At 40.9% G+C, this 24,897-nt stretch overlaps 1 protein-coding gene across 3 annotated transcripts in view; it reads left to right on the top strand.

Moving 5' to 3' along the window:
- Window positions 1-24,897, top strand: part of rbfox3a (RNA binding fox-1 homolog 3a) — a 529,247-nt gene that overhangs the window by 319,971 nt on the left and 184,379 nt on the right. For all 3 annotated transcript variants that reach the window (XM_035612518.2, XM_035612516.2, XM_035612519.2), the window contains exon 5: window positions 23,255-23,376. In XM_035612518.2, the coding sequence (XP_035468411.2) occupies window positions 23,255-23,376 (122 nt within the window). The remainder of the gene's footprint in view (window positions 1-23,254; window positions 23,377-24,897) is intronic.

A 24,897-nucleotide genomic window follows, 5' to 3' on the forward strand; every position in this document is an offset into this window, starting at 1 on the left:
CTACAAGAGTTGTTGAACCTGGCGGATCATGACAGAGCAAATATAAACTTTGTAGTTTAGAAGAAGAAAATACATTTTTACCTTTTTATTCGTAAAGGGAAGAACTTGGACTGTGTTCATACCGAGGAAAGCTCTAAGTTCGTCAGTTCTCTCAGTTCTGTGCAAAGATATCAGACATGTTTGCTGCAATAGTTTCAAAATCGACAAAACCCAATCAGCAGGAAAGTGTAGTGGAGGCGGTGAGCATGGAGTAGCTTCAGTAGTAACAGCAAATTAGTTAATGGCTTGATTTCATCTCTTCTTTCTTCATTTACAAAACTTTTATGCTATCAAGGTTTTATATTTTTCATTTATTTAATTTATCATTCAATAAATGCATCTCAGTTCAAATGACCAGGGTCAAGGTTCCCTTGATAAAGATGTGCTCAAAGGCCGTAGAATATAGAAACTGTAGCTCGACTGGGCTGAAATGTGTGCCTGCTTATGTATTAGCCTACAGGGAAAAAAACAACGTTTTCATTCATGTCCGGCTTATTTTTTTAGCCAGGTATGGTGATAACTATTAAGATATATATGGTTTGGATTATTATTATTACTACTACTATCTGTGGGTAGCTCTCCACTTACAGTAGGTTCAGATTGTTTTGTGCTGCTGACCATTGAACTGCACCTTCATGATTTATTACTCCTCTCTGAACATGAATATAGAATAATAGAATAATAGTTTACAATATAGAATAATATATATTAAATATTATATATCAATATTTTAATAAGTCAAATCAGAATGAACTGAATAGTTGGTATCAAATGAAATAAGTTGGCACAGCTCCATGTATTCATTGAATGAATAACTATCTGCTCATTACCAGTATGGTACAATTTAAAATGTTAGCTCTTGATACAAGTAATATCAGTTTGTAAAACTAAATGAGTTTGAATTGTATTTTAAATCCTGACAAGGTTTGTTTACATTTGTATTGTTTGTAAAAAAAATAATAATAATAAAAAGGAATATATATATATATATCACAAAAGAGGCTTGTATTTTGAGTTATGGTGAAATAATAACAATTTAAAGAGCACTGTCTATCTATAAGTTTTACTCTTCAAGAATATAAACACGTATACTAATATATTATGAAATAATCTGAAATGATACTTTCACTTGAGAGCTTTTTCTTTGACAATTACTTTTACCATTACTAAACTCAGTCAAGAGTGAGTGAGTACAGTTCTACACTCGTCCATGCTGCTTACTACTCAGCTTTGTAGGGGTTTGGGGGAATAGTACAGTAGGCGGGCATATTTAAGGGGACCACAGGGATGGTGTACTGGTGGGTGGTGTCTGAGCGATTCTGGTGGGCTGCCTGGGCCAAAAAATGCCAGGGCCGATTTTTGGTCCGAGTCCTGCCCTGTCTTGTACATTGCATATGGATTCTTTGTAAGAATCAAACATAATATTGAAGCACATGGAGAAAACATGCTCAAATGTATGCAATTGCATACAAAAACACTATGGGTGTTTTTGCAGTCGATTTTCGAGCTCTGGGGGTATTAAAAAAGCTCACCTCAGTACCTTCCCCTATACCCCATCCCTCCTCCACGCCCAGGATCTACACAAAGAAATGATCTGTTTGGTTCTTGTATTAATCCATGAAACAGCTGTGCTCAGACACACTCCTCCCTTTGGTTGATAAAAGCTGAGTGGATTGTTTGCTCTGTAAGCACTCAGCGAATTGCCCCAGCTTTCAACTCATAATGACTCTCCACTTTCAGATAAAATACAAGCTCTTGCAGCCATCACATTTAACAAGACAGAGAAGAGGAGACGAAGCAATGTAGGGCTGGACTCCTGTGATGTATTTCCTCTTCCTCTGCCACACTCCCCTGTCAGGTTTGAGTGTGTGTGTGTGTGTGTGTGTGAGAGAGAGAGAGACTTTCATGTATGCATCATGTGTGTCAGGGTGTCTGCACACTGTGCAGTGTATTTTTCAATTTCCATTTGAACTACCCCGCATGCACAAACTCTCACACGAACACACAGCTTACCCTCTATCCTCTCTTCTCTGCCGACAACAATAACAACGGTGCCTACTTATTCTGTAATAAATGACTGAGTCGCGCTGTTTTTGTTTAGTCATTTGTGACTGTCAGCCAGCTGTTGTCTCCTGTACTGTACAACCCCATCCCCACCCTCGCACTTCCTGTTTCCTCGAGCTACGACTGCCATCTTGGTTGTCAACGCTGTGCCTTGTAAGAAGATCTGTTACTGTTATAACAGGGCTTTTCTGATGCTGCGAGACACACACACACACACACACACACACACACACACACACACACACATCTTGCGTTATGGACAAGATGATTTCCCTGGAGTACGCATTGGCTAGACAACATGTATGTATCGCTAACTACATCACCTGCAGCTCCCTGACCTTGCAGATTCCTCACTGGCTTACAGTGTCTTCTATTAGAGTGGATGTGTTCACTACTCATTGGTATCACAGGAGACACCAGGCCTGTAACATGCTCAATCTCCCCCTTAAACGCGGCTCAAATACATCTTCAGGAGAGAAAGGCCTTTCACAATTTGAGGCCGCATAAAGATCACATAGTCGCATACAGAGAAAATCTCCACACTCAGCAGATGTGAGGCCATCGTCTCTTAATTGATGAAATCAATTATGTCCTATAACAGCTCCCCTATTAGCAGACAGGAGCTCAGCGGGACAAGGATCTGAAAGCGCAGTGGGTGAGTAGAAGGCTTCCAGCTGGGGCATAATGGGAAAACAGCAGTCAGCCAATGGGGGAACTCTCCCCCATGTCCTGGATCTTGTGCCAAAAACCCTTGCTGGTTCCTCACTGAGAAAGAGAAGAACACCCTGCATGCATGCATATTAGTGGAAAACGCCTGACTAAATTTTTTAAAGTTACTATGTGTAATATTCAGAAAAATGTATTAGTTAATGACATGGCTGTGAGGTAAATTGCAGTCGGCATCCTGTTGCCTGTCCTGGTGAGTTTCGTTGGACTACATGTGTAGATGCAAGTGATAATCCTGGGCATTAACCAAAACAGTGATGTGACATAAGATAAGATAAGATAGGACTTTATTAATCCAATGCTGGCAAAATGTACTTGTTACAGCAGCAGCAAGTCAAGGCAACAAGGGAAGAGGTAGAAATATCTAAAGAAAAATAGCAAAATATACAAAATAATTCATCAAAAACTATATACATTTCTAGAGAGTGCAAGTATGGCCTTGTGAATAGAACGGGGGATCATAAGAAGATTACTCAAAGATACTCAAAATCATACAGTCAAGTACTGTTAGACCCACAGAAGGCATTCCTGGTGCACTGTGGAGTAAATACAAAACCAGAAAGACTTGGCAGAATGTTGATTACAATTTTTGAGATTGTTTAGCAACGCGGCGTCAACCTTTACATCTAGATCAGTGCTAAACTGAATCAAATCCCCCGTGTGTCTCTCCAAACAAAACTGGACATAGTCAGCGGCTGCATTTTTCCGTCGGAATCGTTCGCTGATGATCCAAAATCATTTGCAATGTCTCAAACAACACTGGGTTACGTAGAAACGAGTAACAAGGACTTTTTGTTTAGCTAAGCGGCTAATACCGAGCTAAAGGCAACTCCATCTACTGGCCAAGTCAAGACAGAAGTAGTAGATTTGATGAAAACACCGCTGTGACCAATCTGGCTTTAGACTGAGTTAAGCCCATCTACCTAATTACCCTTTAGAATAAATAAATATATAGATGTGGAAATAAATTAATGTAGAAATAGAGAAATTACCTTTTTCATCGCAAACTGTGTATTTACTCATTTATTTGTGTATTTAATTATTTATTTCTGCATTTATTTATATCTATGTCATGTTTTGTCCTCCATATGTGATGTTCAAGTTATTCAAGGTGTCATTTAGTGCTGACATTTTGTAGTCTCTTAGGTCATCAGCCGATTTACCAGAAAACAGGCCTTAGGTTATTTGTGAGTGAATTTTCAGCTTGTGTGCATTTTGCTTGCTGACCAGCCAGGCGGCCTCCTCTCCCTCCCTCCCTCCCTCTATTCTTCCTCTGCCTATGTTTTTTCTCTCTATGAGGGAGTAGTGATGACGTGCTAGGAGATGGAGTCAGAGTTCCTAACCAGGCCAGTTATGAGGCAGTAAGTACACTATCGATTACCTGTCCACATCACTGCCTGGAAACCTTTGTTTTCTAGAGCACACAAAACAGTGGGGAGGCCAGATGGGGGTGACCTTTCAACCACCTTTCCCTATGGTTCCTCTGACTGCACTGTACACTTGCTTATGGTTAGAGCTGTGGTTGCCAAACCGAGGTGCGGCCCCTCATACTGGGTCACAGGAACAAAATTCAAGTTGAACAGGCTTTATTTTTACCCCAGTAATTCAGATTTCTCAGCATTTATTGTTCCATTGTATTTTTTTTTTGTTGCTAAAAAAAAGCCTTGATTGATGATATTAGATGTGCAGGTTCCACCCACCACTGACTGCGGAAGAATCTTAGACATATTTGGACAACTGCACAAGATGGTGCCCAATTCATTGGAACTAAAGTTGCCTGAATGCATAAAACATTATTTCAGGCTCATAAAGGGGCTGCTGTGGCTCAGGAGATTGCGAGGGTCGTCCACCAACCGGACAGTCGATGGTTTGATCCCCAGCCCCTCCAGTCTGCATATGTCCTTGGACAAAATACTAACTGGGAAACAGCAGCACTGTATGCATGTGTGAACGTGGGAATGTGAGTTGTACTGTACTCTAAGTGCTTTGGCTGGTTCATAAGACTAGAAAAGCGGTACAAGCATCCTGCTGAAACACCACACAAAAATGCCACATTATAACTTGCCTATATGGCAAACTTAAAGGTTTTAACATTACAAATAGTCAAATCAAATTACAGAAACGATGCAAAAATCACCACAGCCCACCACTGTTCCTAGGATTTGCTTTGACTTTTGTCCAGCAGAATAATGTCACAGTTGTTTCGACAAACGTAGCCACTGAATTCAATCCATGAAGTGATTACATTTTTTTCTAAATGTATTTGACAAAGTCAATAATTCGATACATTTAAATGTATTTTGTTGTTATATGCCATGTACCAGAAATGCCTACACTTTGCAATCTGTGCTTCTCCTTTATGGACAAAAATAGATAAGTATGGTGCAGTGAAACAAGTAGGTATAACAGCGAGGCCAGACACTAAGCCAGTAAAACAGTAGCATTAATGAACTATAGATTTGTTTCCTTTTTCATTTGGAGCAGCGTAATAATAACCAATGCTGCACATTTATCTGCATGCCAGCCAACACCTAATTACCACTGATTACCATCAGCTGGCATGCGTGATATGATGTGTCTTCTTTCTGCAACCCATTCCCTGTAATTACATATATCATGTCATCCACTAAATCATTATTGCATAAAGGATCCCCCAGTGGCTCTTTTCCATTGGACAGAGAAGAGTAATGGCCCACATCCACCTGGATAAGTGTTGTCAAATCAAGACCAACCCTCCAAATTCAGGCCACACCAGTCCGGGCCTGGCTGCAGACTGACATATGGTGCCAGCACTGCCTGCCAGGCCTCGGCCGAGACTCAGGGGAGAAAGTGATCGAAGGGCATCGAACCCTTTGTTCCTAGACACAAACCACTTTAATCTTCATCTGCATGACAAATGATGGAAGGAGAGGAGAGGAAGAAAGACAAATGTGAACAAGATGGAAAGAACGAAAGAAAGACAGACATAGAATGGGAAGAGATTAGATTAGATTATTACATTTGGACATTGTAGTTTGTCACTCTAGTTTTCCGTCTTCACTCCATCCATTATTGGTGGTGAGGGAAAAGAATAGACAAAAGTGTGAATCATTAAACAGATATAAGACGGGAGAAAATGATAGAACCAGAAAGAAAAAGATAACAGGTCCAAACAGTCCTCAAAACTGAATGACAGCGGCTAGTTGTCATGCTTTCTAAAACTATAATGTACTGTAGAGAAATACCTCCACCAAGGTCTAACAGTCTCATGAAACAATATTAAATCTGTTAGATCCGCACCAACATTGCACACACTCATAGATATCAGTACCGTATGTATGCCCCAAATTTTTAAGTCCCTTGAAATTTGGTCAAAATGTCTATCTTGCAATCTAAAAAGAAAAAAAGGGAGGGTAATGTACCATCCTGCCACCATGTGTTGTGGAAATCATTTCCATAGTTTTTGAGTAATCCTGTTGAAAATTGACAAACCAACAAATACAGGGGTAGAAACATAACCTCCCGAAGGTAATTATTCAATTGCCTGTCATTGCAGGCGTGTGTCTTATATACTGAAATTTGTGAGTTCAAAGCCACCCCCGTGATGATAGTCATCTTCCCTTCTGTTTAGTTTTTTTTCGCAAATTGCACCTTGAACAACACCATATTATAGATAGATAGATAGATAAATACTTTAATCATCCCAAGCTGGGAAATTCTGGTAAATATAATGAATGAAGACAAATTAATTATTTGCAAATATTTTGATCGTGTCATTTAACCAAGCCAACATCCAAATTCAAACCCATTCATCATACTCATATCACACAAACAGCTGAATTTGCCAATAACTATGGTGCCAAGTGTCAATCTGCACAGATAGTGGTGGTCAGGCCTATTTGGGGGGAAAGCCCAGGGGACATTTGGGGCTTGGGTTTGTGGTTCGATCCCAGCTTCTGCCAGTCCACATGCCGATGTGTCCTTAGGCAAGACACTTAACCCTAAATTGCCCTTGGCGGCTCTTCCGGCAGGGGAAAAAAGCGTGGGAAATAGCAGCCCTGTATGAATGTGTGTGGATGGGTGAATGTGACTTTCCTGTAAAGTGCTTTGAGTGGTCTATATGACTACAAAAGCGCTTTATAAATACAGTCCATTAACCATGTCCCCCCCCCCCACACAATTTTTACAGTCCAAAAACTAACGTTATATTAAAAACAAACAGGAGAACTTGTAGGCACTAGGACGACACAGAAACCACAACCACTCAAAATCCCGTACCCACTCTCCCTCCCCTCTCCTCTCACACTCTCATTCAAACAGATTCAGACAGACAGAAACTAACTTAGCTAACAATGTCGAAAGCCCCTCCTCCCTATCAGGGCCGAACAAGCACATGGTTAATTCATATGCACGTCAATGACATCGGAGTACCTTGCACTGAGATTAATATTATACAACTGAAAGTGTCCAAATTCAACACTGCATTTTCTTGAAAATGTTTGTGGGTGGGGGTCAGTGTCCATACAACACAGGTTGTAAGGATATGAATGCTGGTGATCATCATTCATATCCATACAACCTATGTGTTTATGATTAAATTCTTTACCACAGCACACAATTGTTTACTAGAGTGCAAAGTTCTAGCCTCCTAAATTGCTATCAAAGTGAACCAGATTGATGGATTTAACTTTGAAATGTACAACTCTTTCTTACGGGGGAGCATGCCCTCGGACCCCCTTAATGACAGATTCCTCTGAGTTTGTACGTTGGAAACATTTGTCAATAATATAAATACAAAATTCACCAAAAATGTGTTACAAAGGTCCAGTCATTTTTAGACAATTTAAAGGACAAGTAATGCAATTTTCTTTTTTTACAATGATCATTTGTTATTTGCCAAGGCCTAGAAAAACTAATTTTAAAAGCCAAAGTTCATCACTTTTTGCTGTATTTACTTTCTATAAATTACTTTTGTTACAACCATCAATCATGAGAGGGATATATCAAAAGTATAATAATTATAATAATATATAATAATTATTCTTTTATGAGAGAGGCAGGGTGTACCCCGCCTCTCGCCCAATGTTAGCTGGGATTGGCTCCAGCGACCCCCCGCGACTCTTAAATGGATAAAGCGGTAGATGATGAATGAATGAATGAATGAATTATACTTTTATTTTGATTTTTTATTTCTAATTATTTGTTAAAATATATATTTTTTAATTTGTTGTTCATTTGTCTTTATTCATATACCTTGTTGTGTGCAAGTTTGCTGCTTTTATAGTTTAAATATGTTGACTTTATTATTCATTATTATTCTAAATACTTGCATGTTTCTTAACTTCTCAAATTTAAGTATATTTTAAATACATTATTCTCAAATAAATTAAGAGGTTTGTTGTTAATTAATTGGTCCATCTTTTTTATGGGTGCATGTGTCATTCAGCTACGAGTAGTAGTGTGTGTGATTTTGTGGTTGAGCTGTTTGTGTTTTAGGGCCAGAAACAAAATCTTGTTTGGGGCTACCAAAATCCTAGGGCCGGCCCTGTGTTTAACTATTGGACCAACCGCATGCTGGGTTAATCTAACACACCAAGATGTGTTGAATATTCTATGAACATGTTGGTTTATATTAACTTGCATGTTTGGTTCATTCTACCTAATGAATAGGTTGGTACACTGTTCATGTTTTGTTTCAGTAAAACCTTTAGGCTACACGCCACATTCCTCCATTCTATCACACCATTCACACATGACACAGCTGTCAGGGGCCATTTAGGTTGGGTGTCTTGCCTAATGACACTTTGGCATGTGGACAGAAGCAGCCGGGAATCAAACCACCAACCTTCTGCTCAGTGGACGTCCCATTCCAGAACCACAGCCACCCATTTTCTGATAGTACTGATCTATCATGAATAACATCCAAGATTTAGTAATGCGAATCATTAACATGAAGTAAACAATGCTGGTGTCTCTTGTACGGTGTCCATGTCTGCGGCGTGGCTCTGCATTAGTGACAGACTAACTCGCCTCAATAAATCCAGTCACATATTTAAAACTGTCTATCTAATCTACTCTGGTACAGTTGTTCCTGCTGACCTGCCATTACTGCAGCTACCCATGCTTTTCACGGCAGAGTAGTGAGTCAGTCAGAAGCTGAATTCATTCTGGGTTTGATTCGAGAGGAGATGCTACAGTATATCTGTGTGTGACTGGGCACTTATTGGTTTGCTTTCTCCCTCACTTACACACACACTGCAAATGCAGTTGGATATTTGTTGTCATATTTGTGTTTATTTGCTAGTAAGTATTACAACCTGCTCCTTCTTTAACCCCAAGTCTAAAATCAAGCTCATTCATAATACATTATGCTCCACTTGTCTATCATTTTTATCCTCCTCCAACTCTATGCTATCCCTGCTTCTCTGCATTCCTTGATCAGTGCATCCTTCCAAGGTTGATTTTCTCTTCCTTTAAGACCAATGGGATGAGCATTTCATGCATGAAATAGCTATTCTGGGTCCCCTGGTACTCTGTACCGCACACACGCACACACACACGCACGCACGCATGCACACACACGCACACACACAAACACACACTCCAGCAATGTACACACATCTGGTGTTATGGACTTAATGATTTCCCTGGAGTGAGCATTAGCAAGAATACATGTATGTATCATTAACCACATCAACTATCCCTCCCTGACCTTGCAGATTCCTCTCCTCAACAGTGTTTTTTTTTAAGTATGTGCACAGAGTGTCTTCTATTAGAGTGGACATGTTCAATACTGATCTGTATTATATTAGACACCAGGCCTGAAACATGCTTAATCTTCCCCTCTAACACGGGTCAACTACAGCTTGAGTAGAGAAAGGCCTCTTACAATGTGAAGCCTCATGAAGGGTAAATCTCTTAGTGTCCGTCCTGGTAAAACATCCTCTTAGCAATCATTACCTTTATAGTAAATCAGAGGAGTTTTCTAAACTTATCCAAAATATTGTTGAGCATATTGATCAAAAAAATACCACCAAGTGGTGAATCAAAAGGAGAACAGTAATAACATATATCTGTAATGAATAAATTATGCATTTTGCAATCCATGTTCACTAGTTTGTAAGATAATAAAAGATATCCCTTTATTTGTCCCATAATGGGGAAATTCTGATGTCACAGCATCAAAGTAGATAGCAGAATATTAAAAAAGCAAGAAACAGATGTGTACAAAATATGAATAATATGAATAATAAATAATAAAATATATACAGTAGTCACAAATTCCACAGGATTGTGACATTCCCCACACGAGGACAATATACTCAACCAAGTCTACACCAATATTCAAGGAGCATTCAAAGCTACCCCGTCTGCCCACCTTGGACTCTCAGATCATGTCTCCTCACTCTAATACCACCTTACAGACGCTGTGCTTCAGGACTGTTTTGAAAACACAGACTGGGGCCTGTTTGCAGAGGGAGCAGACCTGGAGTAATATTTTGGCTCGGTTCTGGGATGTATACATTTTTGCTCAGAAAATGTCATAGTAAAAAAGACAATAAAAGTGTTTCCCAAGCAAAAGCCATGGCTCAACAACTGTGAGGGCGTTACTGTGAGAGCAAGATGCAGCCTTCAGGTCGGGAGATAAGCAGGCCTACACTGAAGCATGGGGGAACCTCCAAGATGCCAAGGGCAAATACAAACAGCGCATTGAAGGACAGTTTAACAACAACAACTGCTGCGAAATGTGGAGTGGCATCAAGGCACTGACAGACTACAAGACTAACAATCCCCTGTCTTGTGATGATGCCACACTGCCTGTGATGTCCTGAACACACTGGTCCTTGAACAACATCAGGTAAGGATGGTCCTGAGGAAAGGCAATGCAAGCAAAGCAGCTGGACCGCATGGAGTCTTTTGGCGGGAATTGAAGGCATGTGCTGACCAGTGTTAACAAACATATTTATCCTGTCACTACAACAAGCTGCTGCCCCAACATGCCTCAAAACACCTCTGATTGTTGCAGTGCCCAGAAAACATCTGTCAAGTGCCAAAAATGATTACCGTCCTGTAGCACTTAGACCAGTAGTTATGAGGTGCTTTGAGAGACAAGTGCTCTCACACATCAAGACTATGATCCCACCTGACCTGGATTGGCATCAATTGGCCTATAGAACTAACTACCATCCAGCCTTGCTCTGTTCACAAAGGACTGCACCACCTGCTGCTCCTCAAAGTCTATCATTAAATTCGCAGAAGACACCACCGTGGTGGGCCTGATCTCTAAAGAGAATGACACAACTTACAGGCTGTAGATGTGGATCATCTCACGCAGTGATGCAGGGACGACTTGGTCCTTAACACCTGATGATAATCGGCTTCAGACATTCAGAGCGCAGTCCACCCTCCACATACATGGGGAGTAAGATAGGGTGGAAAACCTCAAGCTCCTGGGAGTCACAATTTCAAACGAGCTGACATGGACCATCAACACCTCACAGCTGGTTAAAAAAGGCTCAACAAAGACTCTTCTTCTTCGGGAAATTGAAACAGGCCAAGCTACCACGGGAAATGCTGATGAACTTTTACAGGCGCACGATAGAGTCCATACTCACTGAGCGTTATGCCAGCTGCACGACGACTGAGCAGCTCGACCTCCATCGTGTGGTGAAGGCGGCTCAGCGCATCATCAGGTTGGAGTTCCCTGGGCTGGACACCATATACCACAACAAGCTCTCAAAGAAAGCACACAACATCTACACAGACATTACACATCCTGGTCACTGTTCTGTTTGAAACACTGTCCTCTGGTAGAAGGTGACCGGTGGAAGAATGTGCACAACAAGATGGTTGGCGGCAAAGTCGGCGAGATTCAGCCATAAAACTTTCACCAACTGCTAATGCTAACGTTAACTCTCTGCAGACACACCTGCCGTCCTCTCTAGGATGCGCTGCCTCTGTTGCACTGGAAGTTTACAGTTTCTTTGCCTTCATTTGCATATTCAACTGTGATTGGTTTTCTGTATTTGTGACGTCCCAAATCCAGCTTGCCAGGATTCGTTTGAATTTCAAATTTCAGAGAAGTGCACAGAAATGTCCTCCTCCAGGAGAGGAATGTGAAAACACCTCTTTAGTGACAACATTTGGTTAGATACAAGTCCCTATAATAGCACAGAAAACAAAGAAAAACATTTCTTTTGAGTGGAGGGGGACCATAAACATGCACTGTATGGACCTGGAACTGCTGCTAGACTTTTAACGCACTGCCACATTCTACTGATGTTGCTGCTCTTACCTTTTCAAAGACTTGTATGCTAAATCCTTATGTGTATGCACTTTAGTTTTTTGCATGACTTTCAGTTTCTTGTATGCCTTTTGGTTTCTATTGTCCATCCATCGTCTACCGCTTTATCCATTTAAGGGTTGCTGGGGGGACTGGAGCCAATTGGGCGAGAGGCGGGGTACACCCTGGACAGACGGACAACCATTCACTCTCACCTACAGTCAATTTAGAATCTCCAATTAACCTAACGCATGTCTTTGGACTGTGGAAGGAAGCCGGAGAACCTGGAGAGAACCCACACATACACGGGGAGAACATGCAAACTCCAGCCACAGAAAGGCCCTGGTTGGTTTGAACCCAAAACCTTCTTGCTGTGAAGCGAAAGTGCTAACCACTACACCACCGTGCAGCTAGTTTGTATTGTGTGTCTTTTAATTGTTTAAGTTATCCCACTGAGTGCAAACCAAAATTCCATCATGCATTGGTGTGATGAGTGTGTAAAGCTGTGAGTGCCGTCATCAAACTCCCTTTCAGTACTAACCTTTTACATGCCCCTTCTTGCAGAATGTTATTGGGGTTCCCTCTGTCTCTCTGTACAAACTCAAATTTTGAATAAACAAATGTGTTTAACAAATGTGGACACAGCCATATGGTGCACTCCCCAGCCTCTGTGAAATAATGAAGTCATATTTGCTTCCTGTTGTTTTGATCTGATTTAACCAATATTTGTGGATTGTAAATAATTCAGGGGATTCTCTCCCAGTTGCAAAGTACTTTGCATCTATAATTGAACATATTTATGCTAATCTAATTGTTTTACAGTTAACTGGCTTTGTAGTGCTTAGTGTTAGGAATAAACAGACGACATGAGAAGAAGCCAGCGCAAAGCTTAGCAACCCCTTCCTGCACCCCCAGCAGCCCCATTAGAATCCTCTCAAAGTAGCTGTTAACGAAGGTGGGAGAGATGAGTTGATTCCAGCAGGTGTAGTGTGGCACATTTCCCAACTTATGTAAGAACAGGCGTTGAAGCAAACTGCTCACCATTCACGATTCAAATAATTATTATGTTTGAGTTTGAGTCAAAGGGGCACTAAGTGATTTGGGCGAAAGCTTGAGCTCTGTCTTTGATGATGTTGATGATTTTACTGCTCTGGCCGGGCCGCAAACCAATGACCTCAGGTATGGGATACCAACGCGCTAACCACTAGGACAGAAGCCCTGACTTCCAATGCTACCCACACTTCTCTTAAGGTGTCCATGAGTGATATTTACAAACTGTGCACACAGTGCTCTGTGTTGCGGTCTGCACCATTTTTTTGACCGTGAGGAAATATTCACAGATTTTTACAAAAGATGTATTGCTTTAGAATCTCTTACTGACCCTTTAAGGCCCTAATACCAGCAGCTGAATGCAGAGTTGCTTCTCTTGCATTGCACTGCTCAGATTGTGAATGAAGGCTCAAAAGTCTATTACTACAAACAACATCTTTTATGTGTGTCAGCCTGTGTCTCAAAGTCCTTCCATGGCTCAATCCCCTTGCCTAAAAGTTTGTATGCATGAACATTTTTATCTAAACTCATGCGATACTTCACATCTCCATTTAAAATCTGGCATCTTCATCACAAGCACGAGCCTCTGGGGGTTTCAAGTTTACTAATCTGCAAGATCATTGGCAGACAGTGATGATCCAGGATTATGTCTCCCCACCCCAAACAGACAGACACACACATACGCGAGCACACACAAACACACACGCGCACAAACACACACACACACACACACACACACACACACACACACTCCTCGTCAATCTCTTTACCTAGGTGAAGTCCACCATGTACAGTTGCCATTGGGTTGGAGGATGACCACTTCATTATCTGGGTGGGGGTAGGTTGAGCACTAAGAGCCCCTGGCCTGGCACCCCTGTGGCCCTGCTGGTGCTAGAGGCCGTTGGCAATTGATCAAAGTCCTGCTGGCAAAGCAGCCATGAGGGTTAAACTGACAGGAGCAGGCAGACCCACCTAACCAGCTGTCCCTGGTGGAGAGCCAAGGGAGAGGGGATGGTAGATGGAGGAAGCTTAGGAAGGAGATAAAATAATGGAACAAGGGAGGACAAAATGGTTATAAAAGATGAACGATTATAGTGGAACACAGCATTATCAGGATGAGAACAGAGCAGGGAAGATGACGTAACAAGAGGCACTGTAGCTCAGGAGATAGAGAGGGTCTTCCACTAACCAGAAGGTCGATGGTTCAATCCCTGTGTGTGCACAAGTCGGGCAAGATACTTAAACCTAAAAAGCCCCTGTGTTAATCAGAGTGTCACTTGTACTGTAAAGCCCTTTGGGGGGCTAATAGGACTTCAAGCGGTACATAAACGCAGTCCTCTTACCATTTACAAAATGATTGATGATTACCATTGATGATGATGTTCGTACGATTAGAAAGCTGAAATAATTGTTGAGTAATTGAGTAGAAGGGAGAGAAGGCCAGTCCCGAGGACAGGCATAAAAGAAGGGGGGGCAAGCTTGAAAAATGACTTAAAATGCTGCAGTAGCTAAAATAGCACAGTCAGGTGAAGTGAAGGCCTGAAGCTAAAGTGTAGCAAAGTGAACCAAGGATGTGATATTATACCAGAGCCGTGTTTTTTGAAATATTGTTCACACACACAAGCTGGGTCTCATGTAGTCTTTTCTGTTGGGGGGTCAGGAGCAGTCCAAAGCAGCTGTTATTGTGCTTTAATATGGTGCCTCGAGACAGCACGACAATAATTCTTTTTATCAACAATCATGTGGAGGGACACTTTGGCCACACTTTGCCCACTTTGTCCACCGTGGACGTCATGGGTGCAAGGCCTTTTTCACTGTGCATTAAGATTTAGATTGAACTATGTTTCTTTCCTTAATTTCATTATTGTTATTACCAGAGGTAACAGAGTTTTTTTTTGATCAGCAGCACTTTGTCCGCCAAAAAAGAACCCATTACATTTTTTATCACTTTTTTATAATGTTCTTAAACGTTTTTTGTATTTTTTTTTAAATTTTAACAGATTTCCGGCAAATAATGCATTTATATTGATGGGGGGAAATTAAGGATATTTAGGGGACTGATATCTATGAGTGGGTGGTGTTTTTTTTGGCTTTCAGCGGACTGTTGGGCCTTGGCAGAGGTATATACTCCAGTGCTATTCTAGTTTGTATTAAGAGTTACCGAAATACCTTTTCTAGCTTGCAACCAGATTTCATGGTCTTCATCCAATCCAATACCAGACACAATCTCTGAATAGAGAAAATAAGTTCAAGTTAGTGATCTTGTTTTCATGAGTTAAATTTGGCTGAACTGCTTCTTCTCAATATACTGTACCTATAGGCCGCCCCAGTGGTGTAGATGCCAATTAAGAGCTGTTTTATTGGGCGGCTGCTCACAGTAGCATATGTGGGTGGGTGTTTATGCTGTGGGGAAGGTTAGTAAGTGTAATTGAATCATATTACTTCCTCCACATGGCCTGTCAAGGCCCTTTTTATGATTTGGAACTAATCCATAAGGATACTAATCATTGATTCAGCCATGCATTGATTAGTTATGCCAGGATGCAGAATGGCGAAAAACTCTCTGAAAATTAACATCTCAAAACAAACATTTGGTCATCAAAAAGAAGGGGGGAACCAGTGACATTTTATCAACCACTGCAAAGTGTTTCATAAATTAATAAAAATTAAATACAGCATACACAGCTTAAACATCACCTCAGCAGTTCCTGCCATCTTTGCTGAATGAGTTTCTCCTCATCTTTGTTCGTCATGTAACATTGCATTATAGAATGTAAGGTGGATATATTGTATGTCTTTTGCAGTCAGTAGGTAATTCAGCATAGTATCCACTCGTCGGGTTATCATAATCCCTTTACTGAGGCAGGAGAACATATGCTTAAGGCCGTCGACCCTGCAGAAGCGCTATGTAAATCTCTGTCACTGTGGTAAACTGAGATGTGGTTCTAGATGTATTCATCTCCAAATGTCAGGCTGATAACAAGAAACCATAGCAGCTCATCCATGGGCTTTGATTGGCCCTAATGATTTTCAACAGCAGTTATAAGGAACAGTGCTGACCAATCCACTGCTTGGTTTGAAGGCTTGTGAAGTCTTTAGTGGCTCCTTTGTATAACTTGAGGAGCACAAGAAGTTCCCGTTTCCACTGAGTACATTTCAAAAGAGCTGTAGTGGATCTGGCTTTATACATGAACTGTACTTTTAATGGTTTAGAGTGATCAGTTGAAATTAGTCAATTGATGTCCCTGAAGGAGTTTCCACAGCTTTGCCAAACTGTGGCAATCACAATATTAATGGAGAAGGATATTGCAGGGGTAAAGTAACTCCTTCACTCAAAGGACGCCACATCAACACTCCCCCTCACTCTTCCATTTGGGCACAGCTCATTTGGTTTCCTTCTTGTGTATATGTAATTACGTTTGCTCAGACAAGGGAAAGGGGACTTAGGAACGGCCAATATTAGGCGGTGCCATTGCGAAAATCAGGGCTTTGATTAAGCTCCTCTTGCAAAAAAAAAACAGACCAGGACACAGATTTTCAAACACGTCCTTTGTTTGCAGTCTGTGAATCATTACAGGTATCCTTAGGACTCGGTCTGGTGGAGCTTGTTTGTGGGGTATACTATCCATGGCCTTCTAAAAGGACAAGGATACATTTACATTGGCAGAGATGTCCGCAGAAAGAAATGTGCTGGACTAATGTGCTGGACTACTGTTCCCCTTTGGTGAACAGTTACATCATGCTCTTTCCCTTGCAATGGTAGCACTCACTTGCACTCAGATAAAGATAAACTCAGTCAGTCACTCAATGGTTTCATGTATTCATGGTGCCCCCCTCATATGCCAGTCATGCTCACCAATCAGAAATTACCTGTTCCAGCACTTGACCCTCCACCACATGAAGAGTGTACGGCAAAAAGGTCAGTGAATGTAGTTACAGCACGACAAGCAAACAAAGTACCACATCAGAGGTGTTTGCGACTGTTACACGGTATGAAAATGGCTCACGTAGGCCAACGCCAACAGTGTCTGTTTGTAAGGTTTACTTGCTTTAAGATAATATTTTTGTTTGAAAGCACTTTTACATGGATTGTTGACTATGAGTGTCAAGAAGAAGTAGAGATGTCAGGGAAGTAAGTATTATGAAAGGCTTCTGTTGTTTGAATTCATTTTAAGATTAGATTTTTTCTGCATTTTATCAGTGGCAGCCCTAATGAAAAAAATCTTCCACAGTTAAAAGCTTGTTATCAGCAAATATGTGTAACAGTTGAATGTACAATATTTAGATATTTCATGCAACATTTATAGCCCATTTCTTTTATTACATATAGTGATCACTTTTTTGATAATTATTCTGTCTGCATTATTTAATTTATAAGCCAAATGCTGGATATTAATGAATATTGTTGTACTGATTGCAGATGGGCAATTTCAATGTCAGATATTGTTTACAGGAAGGTCTTATTATATTCTGATTATAATTATTATACTTTTTTGTTATTATTACTTAATTTATTCATGACAGTCACGGCTTTTATGATAATAGTTCTATTTTTGATTGTTCAATGTCATATGCCATTTTAGAAGCAATTCATATCTACAGTCTCATCCTTGCATTAGAATAAAGAGTAGTCAATAATTTGATGGTATCTCACGTGTTAATGCTCCATCACATGATTTAACACAGTAGATATTGAACTGAACCTTTACTTAATAATGATATTGCAAATCAAAATATAGAAATATCTGTCTGAAAAATCACAATCTGATATTTTCCCCAAATCGTTTTGTGTTATTTCCCAGGCCATACAAAATCCATCAGAAATTGAATGTTACCCCTCTACATGCTCAAACTATATCCCTTGTGTTATAATGAGATACACTCTCATGTAAAAACTGAAACTTCCAATGGTTTCTCCTTGCTTATCATAGCAAGGGCAGTCCTGATGATGAGGAGGGGTTGCCCATGCACTCCATCTCCCAACAGTCCCAAAGTGCCAGATTCAGAAATGCAAGTGTTGCTACATCACCCAGATCACACCCTGGCAGTTGTTGCTTCCCTTATTCCTAAACATCAACAGGCTTGTAAGACAGGGTGCACATCAACTGATGCTTCTTATGAAGACCAAACCAAAAAAGTGTTAGTGTTTTTACATGTCAAAGTAGCTCTACCCCAAAACTCCAATCTATATCACTGACTGGAATAATACATTTTAGTCAATTTGTGTTATTAGTTTGAATAGATCTATTTTTTTTCTTCACAGGTATAACTAAGATCTCCTCATTTTTAAGACAAATTTAAACATAAATGCAGTTTACTTCTAGGGTTTGCTTACTTTCTCAAAGGTTAATTCAGATAGATAACATAAGATGTAGTCATGAGGTAAAATATGATACAGATGAGTGAGAAATTATCAAAATGTTATGTCACAATATTTATTATAATTATGTCATTATAAAACATATATATTGACATTATGCAGGAGTATAGTAGTACACTTAGTGAACTTATTATTATTATTATTATTCAGTACTGTTCAGTAGTACTTTTGACCAAATTATATTTTCAGAATTGTATGACATCCTCTGCTGTTAGAAATATACAGTATGAACACTATAAATTGTCATATTTGTTAAAAGTTGTTAATATGCAAACATAAATGATTGTATCAATACAGCTGTTGCAGCTGTCACAAAAGGATAAGGTGGCAAAGAGTTAATGAAGGTAGTCAGAGGGGAAAATACATAACTTAGTTTGTACAGTGGTGACTATGACTATAAAGAGAGAGATAATTAAATACAATAATAATAATATATATGTGTATATATATTTAAATTTTGTTTTAATATACGGTGATTCTCTGCAGCGGTGTGAGTTGGTGTAGTAATACATGACCGAAGTACGTTTGAAAAAAGTGCAAAAATAACCAGCTGTCTATTATTTAGCATACACTTGAACTTTTTTTTTTTAAGGTAAGCATTTACGTAAAATTGTGGCAAAAAAGACATTTTTCGGTGGTCCCCTCTGCAACAGTTGGACTTACGCTACTTCCACCTCTCCTCCAAACTCCGTAAAATGACATTGTGGATCCCCATCTCCATAAGCTAACATATTAACTATGCATAAGTAACTCATACAACCCTACTTCAAAATTGCTGAACTATCCCTTTAATTAAACCTGTGCTTTTCCTTCTATGACAATTAAAATGTTTGCACTGACCCAGACTAATGGGAGTATTTCTCTCAAACGTACATTCACTGTGCAACAAACAAGATGAACTTCAGTTATTGACGGGGAAAAACCAAGACTTTTCTTTATCCTCTGGTTTGTGATTCACGGAGATGTGGCTTTGTGGATCAATACCGGACTCTGCACTGCAGCTGGCAGGCTTCCAACTCTTCAGAGAGGATCGCGACACAGAACTATCTGGCAAAACAAAGGGTTGAGGTATCTGTTTTTACACCAATAGTGGCTTGTGTAACGATGTGACAGTGATACTGCAGCACTGCTCTCCTGATCTGGAATCCTTTTTCATGAACTGTAAACCCTTCTACTCCCCCCTTGAGTTCACTTCATTCATTCTGGTCTGTTTACATTCCACCGCAACGTGCAGGAAGCACAGCGTACGTTAGCCGACCAGATACTACGAGTGGAGCAGACCAACCCGGACTCATTAGTTATTGTCCTTGGCAACTTTAACAAAGGAAATGTCAGCCATGAACTCTCCAAATACCCCAAATACAGACAGTTTATTAAATGTCCGACCAGAGAGGGAAATATTTTTCGATCACTGTTACACTACTATAAACTGTGCCTATCACACCGCCCACCGCGCTGCACTGGGCCACTCTGAAACTAAAGCTCTGTAAACCTGTTGTGAGGACATCAAAGCTGTGGAGCAGTGAAGCTGAGGCCGATCTTCAGGCGTACCTGACTCTACTGACTAGGATGTTTTCAGGACTCCTGGCGAAAGTGAAGGCCTATCTCCCTCCGCACGACTTTAAGCGGGTCATCCACATGTTTATAACTTCCCGTTTGGATAACTGTAATTCATTGTATTTTGGTGTGGAACAGTTTTTGCTCCGTCACCTTTAGCTGGTACAGAATGTGGCTGCACGCCTTCTGACTGGGAAGAGGCAACCTGATCATATCACACCTATTCTTTAAATCGCTGCTTAAAACTCACTGCTTTTTACTGGCTTTCAATACAAGTTGAGCTTGACATTTTGACATTTTTTTATGGTCCGGTTTTATTGTGGTTTTTTTTTTCATGTTACTTATATGTTGTTTTGTATTGTGTTTAGAGCCTGTACAGCACTTTAGTCATCTGAGGTTGTTTTAAATGTGCTATATAAATATACTTTGACTTGACTTGACTAATACCAACAGTCTTGACGAGTACACAGAGGTTTTGACATCATACATCAGTTCCTGTGAGGACTGCTGTGTCCCATCACGCATCAGGGTTAGTTACAGCAATGACAAGCCCTGGTTCACAGCTAATCTCAGACAGCGCACGTTGGAAAAAGAGGGATCGTTCAGGAGTGGTGACAGAGACATCACTGGAGCTCATGTACCAGCGGGCTTCAAAACCTCCACCATCATCCCTGTACCCAAGAATCCAAGGATCACAGGACTTAATGAGTACAGACCTGTCACCCTGACCTCTGTAGTCATGAAGACTGGCACCTGGTACTGTCACACCTCAAATCCATAACGGGCCCACACCTGGACCCCTTACAGTTTACCTACAGTGCTAACAGGTCTGTAGACCATGCTGTAAACATGGCTCTCCACTTCATCCTCCAGCACCTGGACTCTCCAGGAACCTATGCCAGGATCCTGTTTGTGGACTTCAGCTCTGCATTCAGGACCACCATCCCAGCACTGCTGAAAGACAAGCTCTCCCAGCTGCAGGTACATCACAGACTTCCTGTCAAACAGGAGGCAGCATGTGAAGCTGGGAAAACATGTCTCTGACTCCAAGACGATCAACACTGGCTCCCCCCAAGGCTGTGTCCTTTCTCCACTTCTTTTCTCCCTGGACAGCAAAAGCTGAACATCCAGTCACCAGTCCGTCAAGCTCCTGAAGTTCGCGGACGACACCACCCTCACCGGACTCATCTCTGGTGGGGATGAGTCTGCCTACAGGTGGGAGATTGACCACTTGGTGACTTTGTGCAGTCAGATGGTTGTGGCATGTGTGACTCCCCAGTCAACACTGTGGAGTCCCTCTGCTTGCTGGGCACCCTCATTTCCAGGACCTCAAGAGGACCTCATCAGAAAGAGCAAAGGCAGCTGAAGAAATTCAACCTGCCAAAGTCAATGATGGTGCACTTCTACACGGCCATTATTGAGTCCATCCTCACCTCCTTCATAACTGTCTGGTACGCTGCTGCCACTGCCAATGACAAGGGCAGAATGCTCTACAGAGAAGGTGATTTACTGCAAACTGCAATCCCTTCTTGACCTGTAGTCCTCCAGGAATCTGAGGCGTGAAGGTGAGATCGCAGCTGACCCCTCCCACCCTGGTCTAAATCTGTTTGTGAAACTTCCCTCTGGCATAAGGCTGTGGTCCATCAGGACCAAAACCTCTTGCCATAAGAACAGTTTCTTATCAACAAGGTCAGAGACGACCACTGACACTGTGGGCAAATTCCTTGTATGTGGGAACCTACTTGGCAATAAACACGATGCTGATTCTGATTTCTCTTGTGCTCTCTCTGCCTTTCTCCCTCTTGCTTACATGCTTAAATACACTCCTAGTGGATTATGTATTGGTGAGAGGATGAATATTGATAAAGACTTGTAGGTAAGCTAATGCTTAAAGAGAAAGCGGTGCTGAACACAGGAGGAGTTGGTGATGCCTGGTGTCATTATGCCCACGTTCCCGCACTTCAGGGTCCAAAAGGGATCAAAATTCATCTCTGGCAGTGGCCGGGGTGGCTCACTGGATAGAGTGGGCACACATATATTTCAAGGTTTATGCCTCGACGCAGAGATCCAGGATTCGAATCCGACCTGTGAAGATTTCCTGCATGTCTTCCCCCCTCTCTCTCCCCTTTCTCACCAAGCTGTCGTGTCAAATTAAAGGCGGAAAAAGACCCAAAAAAGAATCTAAAAAAAATTAAAATAAATAGTTTCTGGCAATTTTGTCTGGACTTGCCCCATTTCCCCCCCAACTTCGCCTATGTGTAGCAGGAGTGGCCTTCTCCCTCTACGTTGTATTTCTCTGACCGTACTGCTTTGGGTTCAAACTCACAATCTTGGGCAAAGAAGACATACGAGCTAGCAAGGAGGCTAAAACCCATGGGCACTAGAGTCTGTCGCTAGCACGTCTCATAAAGGGGCAGGAAGCTTTTCTCTCTCTTTGTTATTGTTGATGATTTTACTGAACTGACTGTGCCTGCAACCCTGAGTCATAGCGTCTTTTTAAGATGAAGTTCAAATACATATCATGTCTTGGTTACTTAAAGGTGGGCACTGTAGAAATGTTGGGCCAATTTAACCTCAATCATTCTTCTGTGATCATGTCAGACAGGTGACATGAGGTGGCGCGTCGCTCCTTCTGAAGCAATAATCTCAATAATATCCTGTAGTATGTGATGTGCCATTATTTTCAAATCTTGCAGTGTGTGCATGTTTGAGAAATATCTGGGAAGATTCTCCTCTAGGGCGTGATGCAACTTGATTTCAAAACCGGTCAGGATATTAAAACCCCTGTAGTCTGAGCCCATATGGTGATGTTTGGTGTGGAAATAGCAGTAGAAAAATTAAGCAGTGTAGATGATGTCTAACAACTTCAAGTGCAGGGCTAATATTTTTGTGAAATAGATACGAGGACACCGCTTTGCATTTGTCAGGCACTGATTGATGTGAGGTACGAAGTAATGGAGAGGTGAAAATAGAAGTGTGGAGAGGAGGGACATGGGGAAAAAGGAAAAGGAGGAAGAGAACAAAAAAAATTGAAAGATTTGAATTATGTGAAAAGGTGTTGAACTGTTTGTGTGACTGATGTATTTTATTAATACCCTTTCACTCTCATGTATTATAATTGTCTTTGTATATTCAACGTAAACAGTGGTGAAAATAAATTGTGTCAAATTTCGCAGAACTCAAGCCAGGAAGTGGTCCATACAAACCAGGAACCATTGCTCTGTTTGGCAAAGTGGTGTACAGCGGGCTGCTCAACAAGCACTTCTGGCACTTTGGAGCTCCCTTTGTCACCAGACTGGTAAGTTCTTGTTGTTTTTTTCTCTTTTTCTTCTCCTCATCCTTCATCGAGATATCATTCTCTTCTGTGGTTTGTCTATTGCTTCAGCTGCTGGCTATGTGACTTTAAATCTCTGTCTTTTTTCCACACACACACAGACACACTGTGTCTTAGTCTACTAGAGTGTTTGAAGCACTGCAGGATTTCAACAAGGATGCCTGGCTAGGTGGCCTTACAACCTATTAAACATCTATCTTTGGGTCTTTGGTTTGGTGTTTAGTAGTTTGAAGTTGTCCATGCAAAGTGTTGAGATTTTTTAATAAGTAAGATAAATGCAGATGGCTCAAACGTGTCACTCAAATCAGTCTTGGTCATTGATTTACTGTCAGTATATCCTTTCCTTTTAAAACAAATTAAGATCTCTACTTACAATTTTCCTCATATCATGATGATAGTTTATGTAAATAATGCTTAGTTTTTCGTGTTTGTTTTGTTCAAATAAATAAATGGGAAACGTTTCTAATGTCGCCAGTATTGATAGAGATACAGGAATGATGGTCAATGATGGTCACCTGACATGACTTGAGTAGCCATGCAACATACATGCAACTAATAATGTTTTTTATATTAACTTATGAGAAAATATTAATTCATATATTTGGCAAGTTGATGTTGATAGTGACAATATCAGTAAAAAAATCACACTAAGCTGTGGCTCAGGAGGTAGAGTCGTTTGTCCACTAACCAGAAGGTTGGCGGTTCAATCCCAGTTTACCCAAGTCAGTGTGCCGATGTGTCCTTGGGCAAGACACTTAACCCTAAATTGCCTCTGACAGCTCTTCCAGCAGTGTATGAATGTGACAGATGTGACAGTGCTGTGTGAATGTGACTTGTCCTGTAAAGAGCTTTGAGTGGTCAATAAGACTTGACAAGCGCTATAGTCTGTTAACAATATTGTAAAATATTCGATAGGTTCATAAGTATAGACTCTCCCAGCAATTTAGTTAATAGAAGGTCATAGTCTGGTTTAATACAGAAAAAATCACAGTGAGGTCAGACCCAATGTGTTTTCATTTAACCAAATCTACCATCCATAACGTTATCCAAAGAGCTGTTGTCTAAACCACAGACATGACTCTCAATGTAAACCCTGGTCACCAGTGCAACAGTTATATATTTTGTACACTGCCCATCCACTCTACACCTCCTGGCAGCTCCACAGCAGATTATAAATGTAGTGCTTCATTCATTTTTAAAAAGGGGAGAAAAAAAAAGCCAGCAGTGATGTTGACAATAGTGTAACTGGGAAAACGAATTATATGAACACAGTTTCTAGTATTCATGTTTGTCTTGCTAGCTTGTCTACAGTACTTGTAGTGTTATAAGGTAGGGGGATGGGAAGATAAACCTATTCGTATAGTTACACAAACACCAGCGGGCAAGATGTGAGTGCATCGGTAGAGCAGCTGTGAATCGATGAAATTTTGGAAAGAAATCGAGATGCAGCGGTTTTTAAATGTTTGCATCGGTAAAATGGATGTA

Source organism: Scophthalmus maximus, chromosome 16 (genome assembly GCF_022379125.1).
Source record: "Scophthalmus maximus strain ysfricsl-2021 chromosome 16, ASM2237912v1, whole genome shotgun sequence".
In the NCBI taxonomy this organism is placed as follows: Eukaryota; Metazoa; Chordata; class Actinopteri; order Pleuronectiformes; family Scophthalmidae; genus Scophthalmus; species Scophthalmus maximus.